This window comes from Lampetra fluviatilis, chromosome 12, assembly GCF_964198595.1.
Source record: "Lampetra fluviatilis chromosome 12, kcLamFluv1.1, whole genome shotgun sequence".
Taxonomy (NCBI): domain Eukaryota; kingdom Metazoa; phylum Chordata; class Hyperoartia; order Petromyzontiformes; family Petromyzontidae; genus Lampetra; species Lampetra fluviatilis.
Genome location: NC_136286.1, coordinates 6718394 through 6739630, shown reverse-complemented (window position 1 = coordinate 6739630; position 21237 = coordinate 6718394). Strand labels below are relative to the sequence as shown.

The 21237-nt window shown below is 46.1% G+C and overlaps 3 protein-coding genes across 4 annotated transcripts; 2 read left to right on the top strand and 1 right to left on the bottom strand.

The window, feature by feature from the left end:
• The first annotated feature begins 1918 nt into the window (after positions 1-1918).
• On the top strand, positions 1919-6133 carry LOC144935102 (grpE protein homolog 1, mitochondrial-like). Its single transcript, XM_078861499.1, has 4 exons — positions 1919-2046; positions 3048-3252; positions 3690-3771; positions 3879-6133. The coding sequence occupies exons 1-4, from the start codon at positions 1970-1972 to the stop codon at positions 4223-4225; spliced, it is 711 nt and encodes a 236-aa protein (XP_078717625.1). The 5' UTR covers positions 1919-1969; the 3' UTR covers positions 4226-6133.
• Positions 6134-7310: 1177 nt separating this feature from the next.
• PCYOX1 (prenylcysteine oxidase 1) lies at positions 7311-12078 on the bottom strand. Its single transcript, XM_078861498.1, has 6 exons — positions 11771-12078; positions 10105-10311; positions 9549-9726; positions 9061-9272; positions 8498-8650; positions 7311-8402 (listed from the first exon to the last, which is right to left on the bottom strand). The coding sequence occupies exons 1-6, from the start codon at positions 11856-11858 to the stop codon at positions 7732-7734; spliced, it is 1509 nt and encodes a 502-aa protein (XP_078717624.1). The 5' UTR covers positions 11859-12078; the 3' UTR covers positions 7311-7731.
• TADA2B (transcriptional adaptor 2B) lies at positions 11780-19569 on the top strand. Of its 2 annotated transcripts, none has more exons than XM_078861495.1 (4): positions 11780-11820; positions 14184-15154; positions 16278-16913; positions 17407-19569. In XM_078861495.1, exons 1-4 carry the CDS (start codon positions 11791-11793, stop codon positions 17678-17680), a joined length of 1911 nt encoding a protein of 636 aa, XP_078717621.1. In that variant the 5' UTR covers positions 11780-11790; the 3' UTR covers positions 17681-19569. The 2 variants fall into 2 exon arrangements, with proteins under 2 accessions (XP_078717621.1, XP_078717622.1); XM_078861496.1 differs by having other exon boundaries at positions 11798-11820; positions 14320-15154; positions 17407-19567.
• Positions 19570-21237: the final 1668 nt, after the last annotated feature.

Here is a 21237-nt window from a genome sequence, read left to right as displayed (position 1 = left end):
GCGAATCGATTCTCATTTTAACGATACTTCAAAATATATCGTTACGTGTATAAGAATCAATAACTTCACACCAATGCACATTTCGTACGGTATTTATTCAGACCGATACTCGGAAGGAAGGAACGAACGAGGCGGAGCAATAACTAGACGTTACAAAACTGGGACAATACGTACAAACAAGACAGCAGAGAATCGATGCCAAATAAGCAAGTCGGTGGATCGATGGGAAAATGAATCGTTCCGTCTTTCGTCTGGCTGTCGCCTGATGAAGCTGGTTGTAATTACTGGCGAAACGTCGTACTCAGATTGTAAAGGTTGTGGATTTGCTCTCCAACACAACGGTGTTGCTGTACTAGTAACGAATTGGCATGTTCTGTTATTAATTGGCTGTGTCGGGTGGTGGCGGGCTTAACGGCACATTTATATTTACGCGATCTGACCCGAAAAAACCCTCTTATGGATGATATTGGTCGCGAAAGTCAAAGTGTTAAACGGATTGCCACAACCCCTGGGGTGGCAGAGTCCGTGGGGACTCTGCTCTAGGAGGTTATAAAATATAATACAATAAACATTTAAGTTTCACAGAACATAACATCGCATGACAATGAACACAGCCTCAGTATATTGTGGGGGGGGGGGGGGGGAATCATAATTCCCCTAATACGAGCATGTGAACCCTTAATACAGACCAATTCAGACATTATTGGTCATCCCGTGCAACTTATAAATCTCAACGTTCATCCTACAAAGTCCCATCACAAGGGAGAAACACAATAAAAAAAGCACCACCAGTACACCCACCACTACTACACTCACCACCACTACACCCACCACTACTAAACTCACCACCACTACACTCACCACCACTACACTCACCACTACACTCACCACCAATACACTCACCACTACACTCACCACCACTACACTCACCACTACACTCACCACTACATTCACCACCACACTCACCACCACTACACTCACCACCACTACACCCACCACTACTAAACTCACCACCACTACACTCACCACCACTACACTCACCACTACACTCACCACCAATACACTCACCACTACACTCACCACCACTACACTCACCACCACTACTCATCACCACTACACTCACCACCAGTACACTCACCACCACTACACTCACCACTACACTCACTACTACATTCACCACCACACTCACCACCACTACACTCACCACCAGTACACTCACCACTACACTCACCACCACTACACTCATCACCACTACACTCACCACCAGTACACTCACCACCACCACACTCACCACTACACTCACCACCACACTCACCACCACACTCACCACCACTACACTCACCACCAGTACACTCACCACTACTACACTCACCACTACACTCACCACTACACTCACCACTACACTCACCACCAGTACACTCACCACCAGTACACTCACCACCACCACACTCACCACCACTACACTCACCACCACACTCACCACCACACTCACCACCACACTCACCACCACTACACTCACCACTACACTCACCACCACAACACTCACCACCACTACACTCACCACTACACTCACCACTACACTCACCACCACTACACTACACTCACCACCACTACACTCACCACCAGTAGACTCACCACCAGTACACTCACCACCACCACACTCACCACCACTACACTCACCACCACTACACTCACCACTACACTCACCCCCGCAACACTCACCACCACAACACTCACCACCACTACACTCACGACTACACTCACCACCAGTACACTCACCACTACAACACTCACCACTACAACACTCACCACCGCAACACTCACCACCACAACACTCACCACCACAACACTCACCACCACAACACTCACCACCACTACACGTGGGTTGGGGACGGGGCACGCGGGAAGGGGGCGTGGCTATCCGAGCACGTGACGCTCCCGGCGTGCACCGCGTGCAAGGTGGAGCAACATGGCCGTCGCCGCTGGGTTCCGCGTGTTTGGCCTGGGCCGCCGTCTCCTCCCCGCGATGTCGCGGTCCTCGCCCAGGTACCTCGCCCGCACGCGAACCCCTCTGACTCGCCCCCCTTAGCTGCTCACCGTAGCGGAGTTTCATCCCCGGCCTCCCCCCGAAACAAGTCTGGAGCGCTCCCCCTACAGCGCGGTCGGCACACACGTGTAAGGTCATTCGCCGGCATTGGAGTTGGGGAGGGAGCGAGGCTTTAGGTCAGCTCGTGACCTCGTATCCACACCGACTACAGCTGCGCGCGTCCTCACTTCAAGACGTGAGGCTGTTTCGGACACAAGTTGAACCCCCTTGATCACTCATTCACGTACCCGTGACGAGAGCTGGGGGGAGGAGTGCGGGTCGAAGGGAGCCGGTTATGACTTTATTTTCCTCATTTTGCGATACTGCTTTGGCAGTCAACACATTCGTCAATAATATTGCCTTGAAAATAGTATCTCATAGGCCACGTTGCGTGCAATTGCCCGTCATGGGTATGGATGGTCCACTCACCCTTCATGTAACCTAACCCAAGGAGCCTCGGCCCCTCTAACTCATCGTCACCTATACGGACTAGGGGTTGTATTTAGTGGTTCTTCGCATCTAAGCTCTTCAAAGGTTCCTCAATAGGCGTCGTGGCACTGGCTGATTCCGGGCATGGCTTGAAATTGTCTCACGTCATTGGCACGGACTGGGCTGAAGTGATGCGAAGGCGAGTTTTGGAAATCGTGCGATTTAAAGGTTACGGAATAAATGATACAGATTTAGGCATGGATGATTTGGCCTTGGTCCATACCCCACAAAGTATCAGAATATGTATACGGAAAATGTGCCGCTGTTTAAATGAAATCAGAGATTAATGTAACTAGCGTTGTTCTTTGGCACGGAGTTATGGTCACCTCAACTTAATTGGACAATATGCTCGAATTCATAAGACGCATTATTTGCGTTGATGCGGCATTTAAATGTTGGTATATAAATGAGGAAAAAAGGACGAAATGTAGAATGTCAGCGTTGTATATAATCAATCCATTGTTTTTTTTAGCCTTTTGCGTCGCAGGGATATGCTGCTGCTGCGTGGATTATGCGTGGCATCGCAACAGCAGAACAAGAACAGCACGGAGCAACAGTCGAGCGGAGACGCGCCGTCAGGGAGGGTGGAGGAAAGAGCAGCTGGAGACAAGGCCGCGCAGGAGATCGCCGCCCTCGAAGAGAAAACCAAGCTCGAAGAGCAAGTCAAAGATCTGACGGTACGTGGGGGTGATTCTAGTGAATGCTGAGATGTGCCCGCCTCCAGGAGAATTTGTAGAGCAGTCCTTAAATAAGCAACACATCCTTACTTTACTGGTAGGGTTGGGGGAGGGCGGTGTCAGGAAACTTCTCATACAAGCATATGTGAGAAGCACTGTGCTTATCTTCAATGGGAATGCTGATTCAACTTACATATTTTAACTGTTAACATGAAAGGGCCTCCCCCAATGTGTTCCACTCTTACTTGCTACTACAAATCTTCTCTCATCCCACCAATTCATTTTGTCTGCCTCTTTTTCCCTCCATTGGCTTCCATTCAATTGTTAATGTTGCCTGTTTTATGTCCTAGTGAGGTGTCCTGCCCAAGTCTTTTTATGTCAGACTAGATTTATTGAACCATAGATTAGGTTTGCCATTAACGCTCAATTCCATTCAGGATCGCTATAAGCGTGCACTGGCGGACACTGAAAATGTGCGACGACGGAGCCAAAGGATGATCGAAGATGGCAAGATATTCGGTAACGGCGGCACTACCATCTACAGCACAATGGGTTAAGTTGCTTGGTCGATTTTGTCTCAAGAGGGCACAGTATTGTGTACCGATATGGAACTTGTTATTTTGCAGGCATTCAAAGTTTCTGCAAGGACTTGCTCGAAGTTGCAGACATCCTTCAGAAGGCAACGGAGAGTGTTCCCAAGGAAGAGCTAAATGACGCCAACCCACATCTGAAGAGTTTATACGAAGGTCTGATTCTTACCGAGAGCCAGCTGCAGAAAGTGTTCACCAAGCATGGGCTGGTTCCTCTGAACCCCATTGATGCCAAGTTTGACCCTTATGAGCACGAGGCACTCTTCCAGGTGCCCATGGAAGGGAAGGATCCTGGCACAGTTGGCGTAGTTACCAAGATCGGTTACAAGCTGCACAACCGCATTGTTAGGCCAGCCATCGTCGGTGTTGTGAAAGGACCCTAATTATTTGACTCCCATTTCCTCTTTTTTTGGATGGTCTTGGTGAGCTTTCCCCAATACCACATTTTTTGTTATAATCATTTACAGCCCTTTTGTCATTCCGCTGCTGAATTTATTTATTTAAAATAAAGCTTCCGAGTACCTTCTATCAATCTTACTTCTTTTTGTTATCCACTTTAGTATAACAATATCCAATTGAGGCAGTTTTTTTTACCCAAAATTAAAAACAAACTATAAAACTTGCAGTGTGTAACGATATACCTACGGGTGTACCTCGATATATGTTCAGTTTGCGTTCTTGAAAACATGAATGTAAAGTGAAAAATTGTATACTGAACATTTTTCCCATCAGGTCCCATTATATATCACAAATTACGTTCCTAACAATGTTCTGACCTAAAACCTACAAAAAATAACAATTGTAAATACAAATAACATTTTCATGCCTAAATATGGTGAATAATAACTAAACAGCTAAGTAAAACACTTTACATGTATCCCTCGATTTGTGTAAAACAATTATGTGAATTGGAATGGCTTTTCCCATTTAATACGAAAATTTAGGGATGGGTTTCGGACATTAATTCCAACTCTACTCCTAACCTAAAAATATACACCTATGTCACTTTTCACAAAACAAAAATAATAAGGAACAAATACAAATTATTGAATTTTTTAAAATACCTTTTCAGGGAACTCGCCAAAACATCTGCACAGGATGACTGGAAAGGTGATGTTGAGGCATTGTTATTGTATCGTCGGGATACCGTGGCACTGTTGCGGATGGATGACGCAGTCTCCTGGGTGCTACATTTGGATCTCACGGCATGTGCCGTGTGAAATTTCGTTCACACGGAAATTCGATTTCGTTAATCGACAATTGTCCATAATGTCAATTGCATTAAGGCAAAATTTCGTAAACCGAACGATCATAAATCGAGAGATACATGTAAACTGCAATTTACGAACCAGAAACTGGTGCAGGTCGTATAGGTGTTGGGTTACTGGAAGAGTGAGGGAGAGGCAGTAAGAGTGTCTGTCTCACCTTTTGGGTCATCAAACGTAAAAACGAAACCAACGAGATAAACCAAAAAAAAAGTGTCAATTTGACAAAATTAACAAATGATGAATCAAAGTATTTTAAGTATATCAGGGTACACCTATACATTCTAGAACTTAAATCTTATTTCAAAAGCAATATCCTAATTTCCACACAATAGTTTTTTTATTTAAATTTTAAAGTGTCACTGCCACTCAGTATTCAAGGTTTACACCGATCATAAATTCATGCACATACACTGTTACAAGTGTATATTTTAACCATATTTGTGTTACATGTAAGTGTAACATTTGCAGTTATACACCTAACTGATTCGATTTAACATGTATGTTTTTGCAGTAGCTTATCATTTAGTGCTGCGGGCATCTTCAGGAGTTGAATTTCTTTTTCTTCTTCATTCAACTTACGAAGTTGTCAGCAGCAAAAGCACTTGGATTAATTGATTCAAGTTAGTAAATAAACTTTATGCTGTTGATGTACATTATACATGTATAATTATATACTTATTTGATTTAGGGTTCTGTCGTAAGAATATAATTTCCGGTTATATGCCCTGCATAAAAATGTTGATTTTATTGTCATTTGCATTTGTCAATGTTTCATTTGGTTCATGTAAATTTGTATTCACTAACAATTTAGATAGCAAGGATGACTCTTTATGCAAGTGACTTCTGTGAAGCACAAGCAGCTACTTGGTTACAATCCTGACCATTTTTTTTAAAAATAGGCCAGTAGAGGCAATTAAAAACGTGTATAAACATATTAAGAAATCCTTTTGACATTGCTGGCTTTGGGAATTGAAATATACTGCAACGATGGTCATGTAAAACAAACTAATAACCGAAATTATACACGACACAATTACAACAAAAATCAGCTATTTTACCCTTCCCATTTCAGTAGATGGCACTTTTTGTATATACATATCAACTAAATAATTCCAGTTGAAAAGATGAACAAAGTCTAATTTCTAAACCAAACGTGTAACTATATGGCTTTTTTTGTATAAAAGGTGCAACTCATGTTTATAGGTAAAATATTGAGGTATACATACTCTGGTTCTTTCGGTAAAGTCACGTAGGTATAAAATATACCTCCGTGAATAATTGTTTTTTTACCCTTCTATCTGGCAACAAAACTGACACCTTTTTACAAGGAGTCATGTTTGCATAGACCGCAATACCTGCAGTCATAATACAAACAAAAGACATAACTCTGATAATGTGCACTGTCCTTGAAGTTGATTGGTCCACACCCGAGACAGCTTTCCTTAGAGCCTAGTCTCACATGGTTTGGACCAGATGACGCCAAAAGGCGCACAACTCAAAGACTTTTGGCGTCATCTGGTCCAACCCATGTGAGACTAGGCTCTAAGGAAAGCTGTCTCAGGTGTGGACCAATCAACTTCAAGGACAGTGCACATTATCAGAGTTATGTCTTTTGTATTAGGACTGCAGGTATTGCGATCTATGCAAACATGACTCCTTGTAAAAAGGTGTCAGTTTTGTTGCCAGATAGAAGGGTAAAAAAACAACTATATTTTTACTGGCAAATGAGGTTCCCATGGTATACCTCCGTGAAGTCACGCTAATCTCTCACATTATCATAGCTACGGCCGTGCCCAGTTACATGCTAATTTCTCACTTTAACATCATGCTAATCTCTTACATTAACATAGCCACTTCCGTACCCAGTTACATGCTAATTTCTCACATTAACATCACTAGACCCAGCCACTCCTTTATAACCCTTGGGCTCCACTCATTTCAAACCTTTAAAACAGTCTGCATCAGCAGTAGGCCATGCTTTCCCACCTGATGACGGACGCTTGTGTTGTGCCCGAAACGTCGTTATTTTATTTAGTTTAAATTTATTTTATACCTACGTGACTTTACCGAAACAAACAGAGTATGGATTCCTGCAGTCACGAAAGCTTCAAATCTAGATTGAGGTATACCTTAACAGCTCTATGAAAATCTTGCCTGATAAATCCCAAAACATCACCATGGATTAATAATTGCAGTCCTATTAAATATACGTTGATTTAATTTACCAAGCAATATTTTTTTGCACAATCCCACGCCAATGATAAAAGCATTTCAACATGACATTTTAACCGTCTAACACTTTAAGCTCAAAATTGCCAACTATACAGAAATTAAACTGTCCTAGTGCATAATAATTTTCAAAATGCTATTTTAATCATTGTTGAATCCTAAGTAGAAAAAAATACATTTTAATACATTTTCTATATGTTGGCCTCGACTAACCGTTTTCAGTGGTTTAACATTAACTTGAATTAAATTAACTTGAATAAAAGCTCATTCTCAAAGCAGAATACATAAAATAATTTTCCCTCAATCTAGAACACAATCCTCAGGTTATTAACAAGTCCAGCTCGCAGGGTTATGCGTATTATTCAGGTCATATTAAGCCTTGCCTTGGGGGATCAGAGCTCCGTTTTAATACGGTGCATCAGGTCCATTTGATCAACACGCTCATCAAGGCCATTCCAGCGGCTGTGGGCAAGCAGGGCCACATTCTGGCCAGCAATGCTTGCCATCTCCATTGCGCTTGCCGCCCACTCCAGTCCATTGATATAGTAAAGTGAATTATGCAGAACAATAGGAGGCAGCTTGCCTGAAGAAGGCAATGAGTTATATTGTGGGTAAGCAAGCCAGTCGACCTCCTGAACGGAGTAATATGTGCGGAACAGCATTTTGAGCTGCTGCCGATCGAGAGGTTTTTTCGAGAAAACCTTCCATACGGCAGACTCGTGTAAGGGCTTGCGCTGATAGTCCACACTTGCGTTGACAGGAGAGAGGTTACCTAAGCTGTTAAAGAAAAGGTCAGAGTCTTCGGTGGTCATTATTTCGCTTATTGAGAATGATGTTGGATCTTTGAAGCCAAAATATGAGGTATTGACATAGCCATGCACAATGGTAGCCACTGTGTGGTGATAGGAACCTGGGAAGGTAGTGATAGGTGGGGTAAAACCTTCAAATGTGATATTTGACAGTTGTTCATGAAGTGGAGTAGCCACCACGACAAGATCATAAAGGTTATGTCCATTGCCCAAGTCACTCTCGTATCCAACTTCATACAGGCTCACTTCTCCACCTAAAAAAACACAAACAGCACAACCACGCTGCAGCATCTCCATGATGAACATCACAACCAACAAAATGTATTGCACGAAAATAAACGCTGCTCACCTTTTCTAACTGGGCGTTTTTTAAAGGAAATAGAGGTGACCCTGGCAAGTTGCAGCTGTGCTTTTGCAGCATACAACAGCCCCGTGCACACCAGACTGTTGCCACCTTCTACAGCCCAGAGGCCAGGCTGAGCACCAGCCAGGCACACTGCCCCTGAAGGGAAGAAAAGTTGCTTAACGACAATGTTTTACAGATACGTCAACTATAAAGAGTTAAAAGTTATCCAAGTCAGGTGGCACAGCAGCAGACTGAACAGCTCACGAGCAGCAGGTTGCAAGTTAAAATCCTGGTCGGGGGGGTTGCCTCAGCCCATCAACACTCCGGGGGCAGTAAAATAAGTAACACATTGTTGGGATGTCAAAAGTGTTTTCTCTTAGACTACTCAACCCCGTCATAGGATTGTGGAAATTCTACCACTCGTTAGGCTGTAAACAGAGAGGAGCACCACCTTAATGCTCGTTTGAGCAGGAAATCACACTTATTTCGAGAGTAATAGGAAATATGGCCCAAATAACGACAATAAAAAGGTGTTCATATGAATGCATTAATCGGAGCCTGCTTGCCAACAAAGGCGTGGATGTTGGGCGACTGGCCGTAGTTGGTCCTGATGGCAGCTCCAACGAGCTCTTGAAGAAAGCGCTGGGAGACGCCGCGTTCCCCGAGGACCTCTTCCAGCGAGTGCTTTGTCAATTCAATGAACGCCTCTCCGCCCAAAGCGAGCAGCAGATCTTCGTTTGTCGAGAATGCAAATCCGTGTGATTGGTACTTGTAGATCCTGCACACAAGAGCCCTTTAAGTGCACATCGAATTTAAATTGCAACCAAAAATCTATCCAAACGAGTACTGTTAATAATACTAATTAAACGTTGCTTAACATGGAAATAAATTTAAAATTGTATTTCTTACAGTGTAACAATGACGGCTACAATCTCGTCATGTTTTCCCAATCAATTTAAACGTATATACGTGAATAGTATCAGTTAACAGGTCATCATTGCCAATGCTGTTCGTGCTGCGACACCAAGTTTAAGGTAAATGGAAGTTAACTTACCTGAGAAACTTATCCAAGATCTCCTCTACCCACATCTGCATTCGGAGATAACTCAAGCCATAACGCCACATGAGGTGGATGGCATCCATGACTGTCCAACTACTTTCTTCAAACACAAATTGCTCTCCGTTGTAAATTCCCAACTTTTCTCCTGGAACAGCATTCCTTTGCTTCAAACCTGCAAATAGTGATGATTACTGTGAGCTTGCCACACATCACCAAAAAGTATTACTGCGTAGGTTTCAGTAGTTGTACTGTATACCTCTGATATGTTTCAGGCTGTACCACATGTTAAGATTATTATCCGACCATTTGCATGGGGCGTTAAGCTCAACCACACGCATTCTAGGAGCTTCAAGAAATCAAATGAATTAAGTTCCTAAAGCATGTGAACAAAACGTCGGACACGCCGAACATCACATGGTACAACCCAGACACATCTTAAGACCTATGCTAAAAATTGCATTCACATGAACGCATTTTAACGCGATGCAATGGTTTTTCTTCCCCGTGACAAACGCACAAGTCTGGTGGCGAAAAACAAACGAATTCTCACCCAGGTCCTTGACGAAGCTCTGCATGTGCAAGTTGAGGGGATGTATGATAGAGGCGCCCGTCTCGTAAACCTTCCCGTTCACCGTGATGGTGGCAATCCGCCCGCCCACCTGCTTTGCTTCAAAAACATCAATGATCACTTCGGGGCCGAATTTCTTCCGCAGGAAGAAGGCAGCCGAACAGCCCCCGATGCCTGCGCCGATGACAGCTGGTGCACACACAATAGAAGGTGGTCTCGTTCAGCACAACGGAAGATGCACCAATAGCAGTTGGCTCATTTGTCATGGGGGTGGCAAAGTGGTGCAGTGGTTAGGAGTGGTGAGCACACTGCACGAGAAACCTGGCCGAGTGATATCTGAACCAGTCCTCGTCACAAGCCCTGCACACGGGCTTCACTAACAAGCACTGACCACAAATCCCATGACGGACACACCGTGAGGTCTTCATCGAGCAGTGGATTGATAAAGGGGCTGTCGGTAAGCAATTTGCGATGTGCCTTAACCGTATGAATTTCTCATTGCAATGTAAGGAAATGTGACATTACATTATGTTCATGATCTAACAATGTACACGTAGAGCCCTTGCTCAATTCACTGCTGGATGATGGTCTCCCCAGGCCGTGCGGACTGTGGGGGTTATTTGACCATACTTCAGCTCACTGCTCAGCACGGGTTGGTGAAGGTGGTGATCACAGACGTTGAGGCATCGAGGTATATAGCACAACAATGGATACTTCTGCATTGTTCGTCACTGCCCAGAAAGTAGCCCCGAAGCCTATACGGGCTATACCATGTCAGTGCATGGCAGTGGCTCATCCAAGCACTATCCAGGCTAGAACATTTTAATCTTCCTAGGTCTACCAATATCTTAACACGTGCCGGGTGATTTGGTAATAGACAATAATGCCTCTTTAACTTCCTCGGTGGTCATATTGGAAGACGCAGGTGGCCGGTGTTGATTTGACACGTGAATAACTTTTACAAGTCAAGGGCTCTCATACTGTGCTTGTCAAAGCAGAGCCGACTCTATATTTAGTGAAATGTGAACGATAAATGTGCAGCCCTACAATTGTTTGATCACCGGTAGGCCTCCAACTCAAGGGAGCTCTGGAGAGGCCCCCTCTCGATGGTACTTGGCCACAAGCTCCACGATGGCCACACGTCTTTGAATATAGGGCAGTGAATATAGGGCCGTACCCACACTTTACCCCCACCAAATGCGGCCTGCCTATCGACTAACCGTTGTGCGTCCATGCATTCTGTTCTGCTGGGTGGACAGGGGTCGGCCTCTGTAATCCAAGTCCAAGGTGCTAAACATTTTACCACCATTCAGGTGTAAAACGGACGAGATAAAATTCGTGAGACCGTGACGATCGGCAACGCATGCGTCACGGCGCAATTGAGAGAGGAGAGTCTTCATGAACGAATAAAACCTCACGATAAATGCGCGAGATCCGAGCTCGGGTTGTCAATGTGGGGTGTTCGTGGGGAGGAGGCCACGCCGTGGCCAGGGCACCTCGACTACCGCGCCCTACCGGGAGAGGCGCTCAGAGACGGGCGCGCATCGAGCGAGCGAAGCTCCCACACTTTGTTTGTTTGATTTTACCCCGGACAGGTTCACCAACCTTCCCCCACCCCTTCTTCCTTCCCTCCCTCCCTCCCTCCTACCGATCTTCTTGGGAGGAACGATGAAGGCGGAGGATGCGGCGCTGACGGCGGTGAGGAGCGAGACGAGTAGTTGGGCCAGACGCGGCATGGTGACCGAGAGGAGGAGGGCGGCGAGGAGGAGGAGGCGGCGGCGGCGGCACGGGAAGTTGGAAACCTTCAACCGCCCCCCCCCCACTGACGTCACATGCGTTCATTCATTCGCTCACGCGTGTCACGATTGATGAACGCGTGTCACGACTGATGAACGCGTGCAATTAATTCGCCCGTACCGTGAAATATATTTGCGATCATTCATTCATTACCTGTGATCATGCATATATTCAGCCGTTTACTATGTATGCCATTGTGTTTTTGTAATCGGTTACAGTGATATTTAAAACTAGCTTGCTTGCACGTCCTAGGACGGAAGCTGTAATATTTACGAAAAGATTGAGCTGATTTTGTGTGAATTTAATGGTAGTGAATCTTGCACGAAAGTATGTCATCCAAACACTTCACTGTGTTTGATGACGAGGATACATTTTGTAAAACATTGTAAAATATATCCATAATACAGGTTTTTTTTGGGTTAGATCGTGTAGATATATAAATGTGTCGTTAAACCCGCCACCACCCGACACAGCCATAAATTAGTAAGGGTTGTCACGTAAACAGAACATGCCAATTCGTGACTAGTACAGCACACCGGTGTGTTGGAGAGCCAAGCCACAACATTGACGACGTTTCGCCATTAATTACAACTAGCTTCAGGCGACAGCCAGATTTGTGGAGACGTCTTCCTGTTTCGTTCCTTAAATAGAGGGGTATCAGCGTGAAGTGTGTGGGGGGGTTAAAGAATGCATATAAATGACTATGGTTATCCATTGCCGTTTGGGTTATTTATATGGTAATCAACGTACATTATGCATGCGCATTAAGCAAGTCAATTGTTCTTGTACTTCCTGTCGATTGTGTGCACTAAAATAGCCGTATCAACGGTAATCCCTATTGAAGTATGGTGACCTATATAGGCATGCCATTAAACAATGTATTATTTGATTCGCTTCCAAGCAGCACTAAGTCTGTAGCTATCCGAACGATTAAAATTATTTTTATTTCTCTCAATTTCGTTAGATTCTCTAATTAGTCTTGGCCAGTAGTAACTAGTTTTGCACATAACTTCAACATTATCTAAATCAAATAAGTGTTTGATTTGGTTTTGGCATTCAATGCCCTGTTGATTTGTGCATCATTGTAACCATTCAATTTCAGCGCTTCTTTAACATGTTAAAAAGGGTAAATAACCCTACTATCATAACATGTTTAATTTCACTTCTCAGACTTTCACCATCTGACACTTTCTTAGCCCGTGGCGGGTTTAACGACACACGATCGAACTCACAAAAAACCTGTATTATGGATATTGGTCGCGAAAGCCTACGTGTTAATAGTAAAATATAGCCCACATTAAGGAAGTAATTTAAATGCCTTAAAATGTTGGTTAGAAAGCTGTATTGAGCATATGTATACTACCTCATACAAAAGGGATAAACTTAGTCGCTGTGCTAACTGCATCAACCTTTCCTCCACACGGAAAACCTGGTTTAAACCCACGGATGGCTGGAGCCCAATACCTTACCGATGCCGGTATTGCTCTGACAAGGCCATTGATTGTGTGGCTCCAGAACCACACTCGGCCACTCTGAAGTGCCGTGCGTTTGCGATGCAGAACACCGCCTACCCAACACCCTGGCACAGTGGCTGGAACAAAAGGGGGGTGGGGGGGGGGAGTCAGTGACGTTTCATCAGCACCAAGGACAGCGCCCGCACTGCATTGCACCCAACCACTGCCGTGCCGCCAGCAGGAAGCCTTGGGCTGGGAACATGATGGATTTCACCCGCCCCCTCCTTTTTGATATGTTTGCAAAATGTATTGCAGGCCACATTGTTCGCGGACGACAGCAAGTGTGTATTTTAATACGTTACGGATGGCCGTGCTAAAAAAGACCCGGCTAATGTATTGCTTATTTTTTACCGAAGGGCAATTTACAATTGCAGTGAAAGCAAAAACCGAAGCTCAAATCGTGGATAATTATTGATGCACGTTTATATAATTAAGGGATTTGTAGAAAATATGCGCCTGATTTATTTAAGTAGGTCAATAGCATGTCGGATTTGGTTGAAAAAAGGCTGTTTCCATGGCAGCAACACAAATAAATCAGTGGACATAATGCACTCCGAGTGCAATGCGTCACGATGGATGATGGGTCGCTCGTGTGCGTGCCAGTCTATACATACGTTCACATATACACACGCACACACAAGCGCGCACACGTACAATCATTGCATAATTTTGCATTTCAAATGAACTCACTCTGAGCGGAGCGCTCGGTCTCCTAATTAATAATCGACGATCGTCCCTCATGCGCACTAGCGCAGGAGGGGCAAGGTTAGGGCTGCAAGGGCAGCAACGGGGCTCCTTCTTTGGCGTGGGAGGAGGGGCAAGGCAGGGGCAAGGCCGGCGGAGCCAGGGGCGCCGATTCATCCACCGTACCCCCTCCCCCCTCCAGCGATGGAGCGCGGCGCGCAGTGGCAGCGCCAACGCCCCGCTCCCGAGAAAACGGCGGAGCCGGCAGCGGCACCATCATCATCCTCGTCGTCATCGTCCTCCTCTTCATCTTCGTCGTCGTCCTCGTCATCGTCGTCCTCGTCCTCCTCGTCCTCCTCCTCATCCTCCCTATCCGGCATCAAGAAATACTGCGTCAACTGCCTGGAGGAGGCGACCGCCCTGCGTCTGCGCTGCGCCGAGTGCGCGGACATGGAGCTCTGCCTCGAGTGCTTCAGCGCCGGAGCAGAGCTGGGCCCGCACCGCCGCTGGCACTCCTACCAGATGGTCCTCCAACAGCCGGCGTGTGGCCCCGGCAGTGGCCGTGCGCCCGAGCTACAGCAACTACCCAGGGCGACCCCCTGCGTCGCGGCGCTGGCCACGGCACCGGCAGCGTCGGCCGCGACCCCCGCTCCGACCCAGGTTCCAATCTCGGTGGCTCCGACTCAGACGCAGGCTCCGACCCCGGCGGCTCCAACCCACGCGCCGATGTCAGCGGCTTCGGCGGGGGCAGCCGCGCAGGCGGCGCCGGAGTCGGCGGAGGAGACGCGACCGGACGAGCCGTTGACCCGGCAGCCCGGAGCGCCTGAGGACATCCCGGCGGGACCTTCTGCCCCGTGGAGTAACTGCGAAGAGCAACTGCTGCTGGAGGCCGTGGAGCAGTATGGCTTCGGTAACTGGGAGGACGTGGCGGCGCACGTGGGCTCCCGCACGGCGGCAGAGGCCACGGAGCACTACCTAGGTCGCTTCGTGTACGGTAACATCGGGAGGGCGTGCATCCCTGCCATCATCCCCAACAGGTAACCGACGTGGAGCGAAACGTCGGACATCATGCCGAACAACACGCGGTATAAACAGAAAATATATTGAGAGGGCTATACAGCACAACCGCAAAAAAACTACGCATGGGCAAATGCATTAATTCCTCAGGTCCGCGCGCTATGCTGTTTTATTCATCTCTATGACTGTTGTGCTGTTTGCGTCATTTCATCGGACGAAGAATCCATTTAGAACTCTCGCAGTGCAGTGTAAATCTGTGTTCCAGAATAGCCCTCGGAAGTGGCTATGACAAAACTACAGTATGTACAGTACTTTTGACATTCCTTCTAGATCTCTGATCCTCAAATCCGCACACTAGGGGGCAGTGTGTTCACACCTTCCCTGCCCGCTACAAAGGTGAGCTGAGATGAAATGCAGAGCCAAATGTTTTATGTTCTTCCGTTGCCGTTGCTGGGACCATCTCATTAGGGACCATCTCATTAGAAATCCACTGGAAGGCCCAATATCGAAACAGTTCCCTGTAAGTTGGTCTTGAGATGGCAGTACAGCATTGGGTTCTGGAATTTCCCCGTGTACAGAGCGCTGAGTGTAACCTCTTCTTTGTATATGTGAGGTTTATCTGGGTACTGCAGTTTTCTCCAATGTGACACTCATGGATGTAATTGGCCAAACAATGCTGGACACTCAGTAAAGTTTTACTGGATAAATAAAGGACATTATTAGTTGATTTTACCAAGTCGAGTGGAATGCACCTGATATAAGATACCGTATTTGAAGATAAACAAGTTGGAGGCTGCATCGTCCTTGGATGGGTGACTATCGTGCACATACATGTTATTATATGATTTGTGGGGCTAATTTGTGGGCTACAGATGGCAGTGCAGAAAAATCCATTGTTGTACTGTACTTTTACTCTTCCAAGTTTGTGCTCCCCACCTTCACTTAACCCAAACTGACCAAAATGACCAAATAACTTCCGTGACCAGCACAGGGAGGCTCTCATCCAGCAGTGGATTGACAAAAGGGGTTATGCATGTGCATGTAATTTAATTTGACACCACCACATCCTCTGGGCAGTGAGAGTACAGTATTGAGCTCTTGGAGTTGGTGATCCTAACAACAGGCGCTTTGGATGTATTTAAGAGTGACAGACCACACGTGCACGGAGCCCGGCTTGGGCAGCCCTCCACCGTCACCGTGTCTCCTCGAGCTCTCCCCGGCCGAGCGCCAGCAGCTGGGCTACCTGCCCCTGCGCGACGACTTCGAGGTGGAGCACGACCCCGAGGCGGAGGGCCTCATCAGCGGCTTGGCCCTCAGCTACTCGGACGACGAGCTTGACCTGGAGCTGAAGCGCGCTTGCGTGGACATGTACGTCCGCCGCGTGGAGGAGCGGCAGCGGCGCAAGCAGATCGTGCGCGAGTACAACCTCATCGCGGGCTTCCTGGGCAAGGAGCGCGACCGCGGCCCCAAGGGCCGGCCGCCCTCCAAGGAGGAGACGGAGCTGCGCGGGAGAATGCAGCCCTTCTGCCGCTTCCTGCCGGCGCAGAAGCTCGACGAGATGATGGAGAGCGGCAGCCGCGAGCGCGGCTTGCGGCTGCGCGTGCGCGAGCTGCAGAGGTATCGCTGCGACGGCATCACCCGTCTCGAGGAGTCGGCCGAGTACGAGGCGGCCAAGCACCGGAGGGAGAAGCGCAAGGCGGGGAGGCCCCCCACGCCGACCACGAGGCAGAGCGGGCGGCCCCCCACGCCCAACACACGCCTCGGTGCCCTCGCGCTCAGGTGCGTCTGCGTGGAGCAGGCGTCAAGGCGGTGGCATTGACGTTGCGTGTGTGCTTGCACCGCCCGCACACTGGGTAGATATGCCACACGGAGCAGGGGGATCTAAAACCGTAGCAGTGCAGGCAGTGCAACTTCACTCTCGATATCTATACCATACTGACCAGGCGTCAAAACGGGGATCAATCCTTCGGCAAAATTGTTAAAAATTGATTATTGATGGCACTCTCATTGTTTATGGTGTTTCTGCGAATAATTTACCAATACATTTTTAGACATTAATGCTTATTATCGCTAATTTCCTTTTATACAGTTCGCACAGTTGATCCTTTAGTATCAAACTTTGTAACTATTGAAACTATGTATCCTGTGACACTATGCCATATGCTTACATAGAGCTCAATGATCAGAGTTAAAGTGCGCTTATAATAGGGCCTGTCTTAAACCTGTGCGATGGAGGATGCTAATTTCTTTTGCTCCGTGGCCATCCACACAGGAACAAGGAGCAGCCCGACGGCGACGTGCCCACCCTGGAGAGCCTCCCAGGCTTCCAGGAGCTGTCGGAGCAGGAGCGCTTGCTGTGCGCCTCCCTCGGCCTGAGCCCCACGCGCTATGTCACCATCAAGGCCATCCTCATCCGCGACTACCTCCAGAAGCGGCAGGGTATCCCCTCCAAGCCACGCCTGCCCCCCTACCTCGACAAGTCGCACAAGAAGCGCATCCTCAGCTTCCTAACCAAGAGTGGCTGGATTGCCCGAGAGGCGCAATAGAGGATGAAGCCTCTACGGCACCTCCCGATTAGCACGGTTGACTATGTACGGTGCGAAAGAAGTTCCACATACATACAAGCCCTGTCCCCTGAGTTTACACTTGGAAGAGCGAGCATGTTTGAAAATGCCAAAAAAAATAAAACGCAGTATTATAATAATCGTGCTGAATATTAAGATGCTTCATTTATTCTGAATCAAATGATGTGGTTAATAAATAAGCACCCAAGAGTATTGGGACTTTGTGAAGTCTCTGTCAATAATTATAATTGAGCGCCTTAGCTCAAGGTGTTTCACAGAGTAAAAAAAACCCGTAAAAATAGTGAATTAAATGGCAGGAAAGTCCAAGGGCCGAGGAATGAGTGACCATAACAGAGGGCACATTGGGGTTATGAAATGGTAGGGGAGGGACGGAAAGGAGTGGAGGGGCGAGGGGAGGGAAGAAGAAGAATGGGCAATGGAGAAGAGGTGAGCTTTAAGAGAGGAACAAAAGGAGGTTAAGGTGGAGGCCTGCTTAATGTAGAGGGGAAGTTTATTCGAGTGGAGGGGTGCAAGGAGGGAGATACATCATTTTGTTATACTTGCTTTACATGATCATACAATAACAGTAATGTTCAGCCCTTCATCAATCCGCTCCTGAATGAAGGCCTCCATATGCCATTTTAGTCATGGGGGTTGTTTGATCACACTTCACTCTGCTGGTGTTATGAAGTGTGGTCAGTGATGAAAACAACTAGGATCAATATTTTTCAAAAGTCCTTCACTAATATTCCTTAAGTCCTATTCAATGCATTATCCAAAACATTGTCTTGCTTAATTGTTGATGTAACTTAAATTGTCATGGTGTTTTTGCTAATAATTTGCCAATGTCTAGACACGTTATTCTTCCAAGCCTTGACTTGGGTTTTATACCGTACACATTATATTGTAAGTAAACGTGTGACACGTTAACGGACTGTAAAAGTATTTCCTCTCGTGTCTTTATAAACTTGTATTATTAATGTGTGCCAGAGATATTGGAGAAGGGACATGAGAAATGATTACAGAAGTTGCAAATAGTTGTAGAACTATTGAGTGCAGCTGCACAGGGGCCCGCAGGCAAGAGGATCCCCAGTTACTGGGTTATGTAGAGGATGGAAATGAACCCTTTCCCATTCCGATGACGTACATGTACAATCATCAGTTTTACTTCCGATTCCCGAAGTAAAAGGCCATGCGGAAGGGGGTGTGGCACAGTTTGGCACCAGCTATCATAAAATGCGTTTGTGTCACTGTATTTCTCTGTGGTGAGTACAATATCTTAAAAAAAAAAAATGGCGCTACGCCTCTAAATAAATTGAACGCTGAAATGCTTGGACGTTCCGTGATACGGTGGTGAACGGGACACCCATCCTGAAAATTGCAGACGTCTTTGAATGGGGAAGGGTTAAACAGGGGCCCCCATTTTATACCTTGCTCCAGGGCCCATGCCAATCATGCTACGCCTCTGCAAGCAAAAGTGCATCAGGGCTGGAGGAAGCGATTTGAGTGCCACTCATGAGTGACCTGCTCACTTCTTGAACCCACCCCTTCACGTGCTGTGATTTAAGCTTAAGTACTGTGCATCGAAATTGTGAATTGTGGCCATAACAATCATCAATGTGCGTGATTGATGTGTGGCATATATAGAGACTCAAAGATGCACTTTTTATTGGAAACTTACAAAGTGGGTTATTTTACACGAACTGCCTGTGTTTATTGCACTGTAATGTATCGTTCATGTTTGACTTGATGACAGCACATAAATGTTTTAACAACGAAGCAGCATGTCGTGTTGATTTACTTCTCCGAAGTAATATGTTGAGATAAAATTAACCTTTTCTCCATTTTTTTTTAGACAATGAATATACTCAAACAAATGCAGCATTCAGTAAGTTTACATTTGTCAATCTAAATGCAATGCATTTCAATACAATGCTTAATTATTTGCTATTCATGTTGTGCTTTATTCATTACAGGTAAACATCTCTCACAACACTGATATATTGTATTGTCAAAATTATAAAATAATTACAGCACAAAAATAATTAAGTGAGGCATCAGTTTTTTTCATGGATCCATGTACCTTTCATCTTCCCACTTCCCTACTGAGGGTCTGTTGAAGAATACTCTTTTGGACGTCCGCCATGATGCCTGTAAAATAGGAATGCTATTATTTTAAAACCACAATACATTCATCATCATCATCCACCTGCTCAATCCACTGCTGAGGCAAGGTCTCCCCAAGTCTGCCATCTCTCACGATCCTACGATGCAATAATCCAACCTAGCACCTACACATGAGTTGATTGGTCAAATAACCCTCCGCCACATGCAACGCACATAAACCATACATTACAATTTTAAAAACAATGTATATCAAAGTACATATGAATATGTTGTACACATGGTGGGGCAGTTACATCTAGAGGACTTCATATCTGAAGAGAGTGAGGTCATAATAGGCTGCAGTGCACAGACGGAAGGCAAATGGTAATTTAAAGAAGGTGAAAATGAAGCCTCCTCATACAGAAAGCTCAGTCATACGCATAAGATATAACAAAAACAAGTCTGGACTTTAAAAGGGGAAATCTTGACAGTTGTTGGCCGACTGGGTTGCATCGTATTCTATTTCTAAGGTTTGCTGAGTTCGCGCCTCCCATCTTCTTGCTGTATTTGCCTCCGTGCAGTTTGCCGTTCTCTGTGTGCTCTGTGTAATGTCCCTCTGTATGTTCCCTCGCTGTGTTGTTTACGCCATTTTCACCTGAGGACGAGCGCTTGTGGTGCGTTCGAAACGTGATCTATTTTAATTTTATTTTATTTCTACATACGTGACTTTACCAAAAGAACCAATGAGTAAAGTAATTCCTGCAGTCACGAAAGCTTCAATCCTAGATTTATGGAGCATATGTTTGAGAAAATGAGTGAAATTTGTCAGTATCGTGGAATGAGGAGGAAAAGAATAAGCACTCGCCGATAATGCCACTCGGAGATGCCCCAGCCGCGCTTTCCGTTAACGATGAAGAGGCACAGCCTCTCCACAATGCGAGCCTCCCACTCGAAGCCAATGTAGAACTCCGAGACGTCCTGCACGAGGCACTGCACATTGTACAGTTTCCCACCTGAACAGCAGGGAACATAGCTGAAACGTTACAAACATATCTCAGCCATACATAATGTCGTCACTTGTGAACCTGATTGGCTCACAAGTGACGACATCACATTTATCCCACTATTTTTAGACCGAAACAGGAGGATTTCTCCACAACTCTGGCTGTCGCCTGATGATGTTGGTTGTAATTACCGGCGAAACGTCGTGCTCGAATTGTATACTTTGTGTTTTTACTCTCCAATACATCAGGTGTACTGAACTAGTTACGAATTGCCATGTTTTGTTTACGTGGCAACCCTTACTAATTGGCTGTGTCGGGTGGTGGCGGGTTTAACGACACATTTATATTTACGTGATCTAACCCAAAAACATCTATTATGGATAATATTGGTCGCGAAAGCCTACGTGTTAAAATATCTCAGCTAGTAAG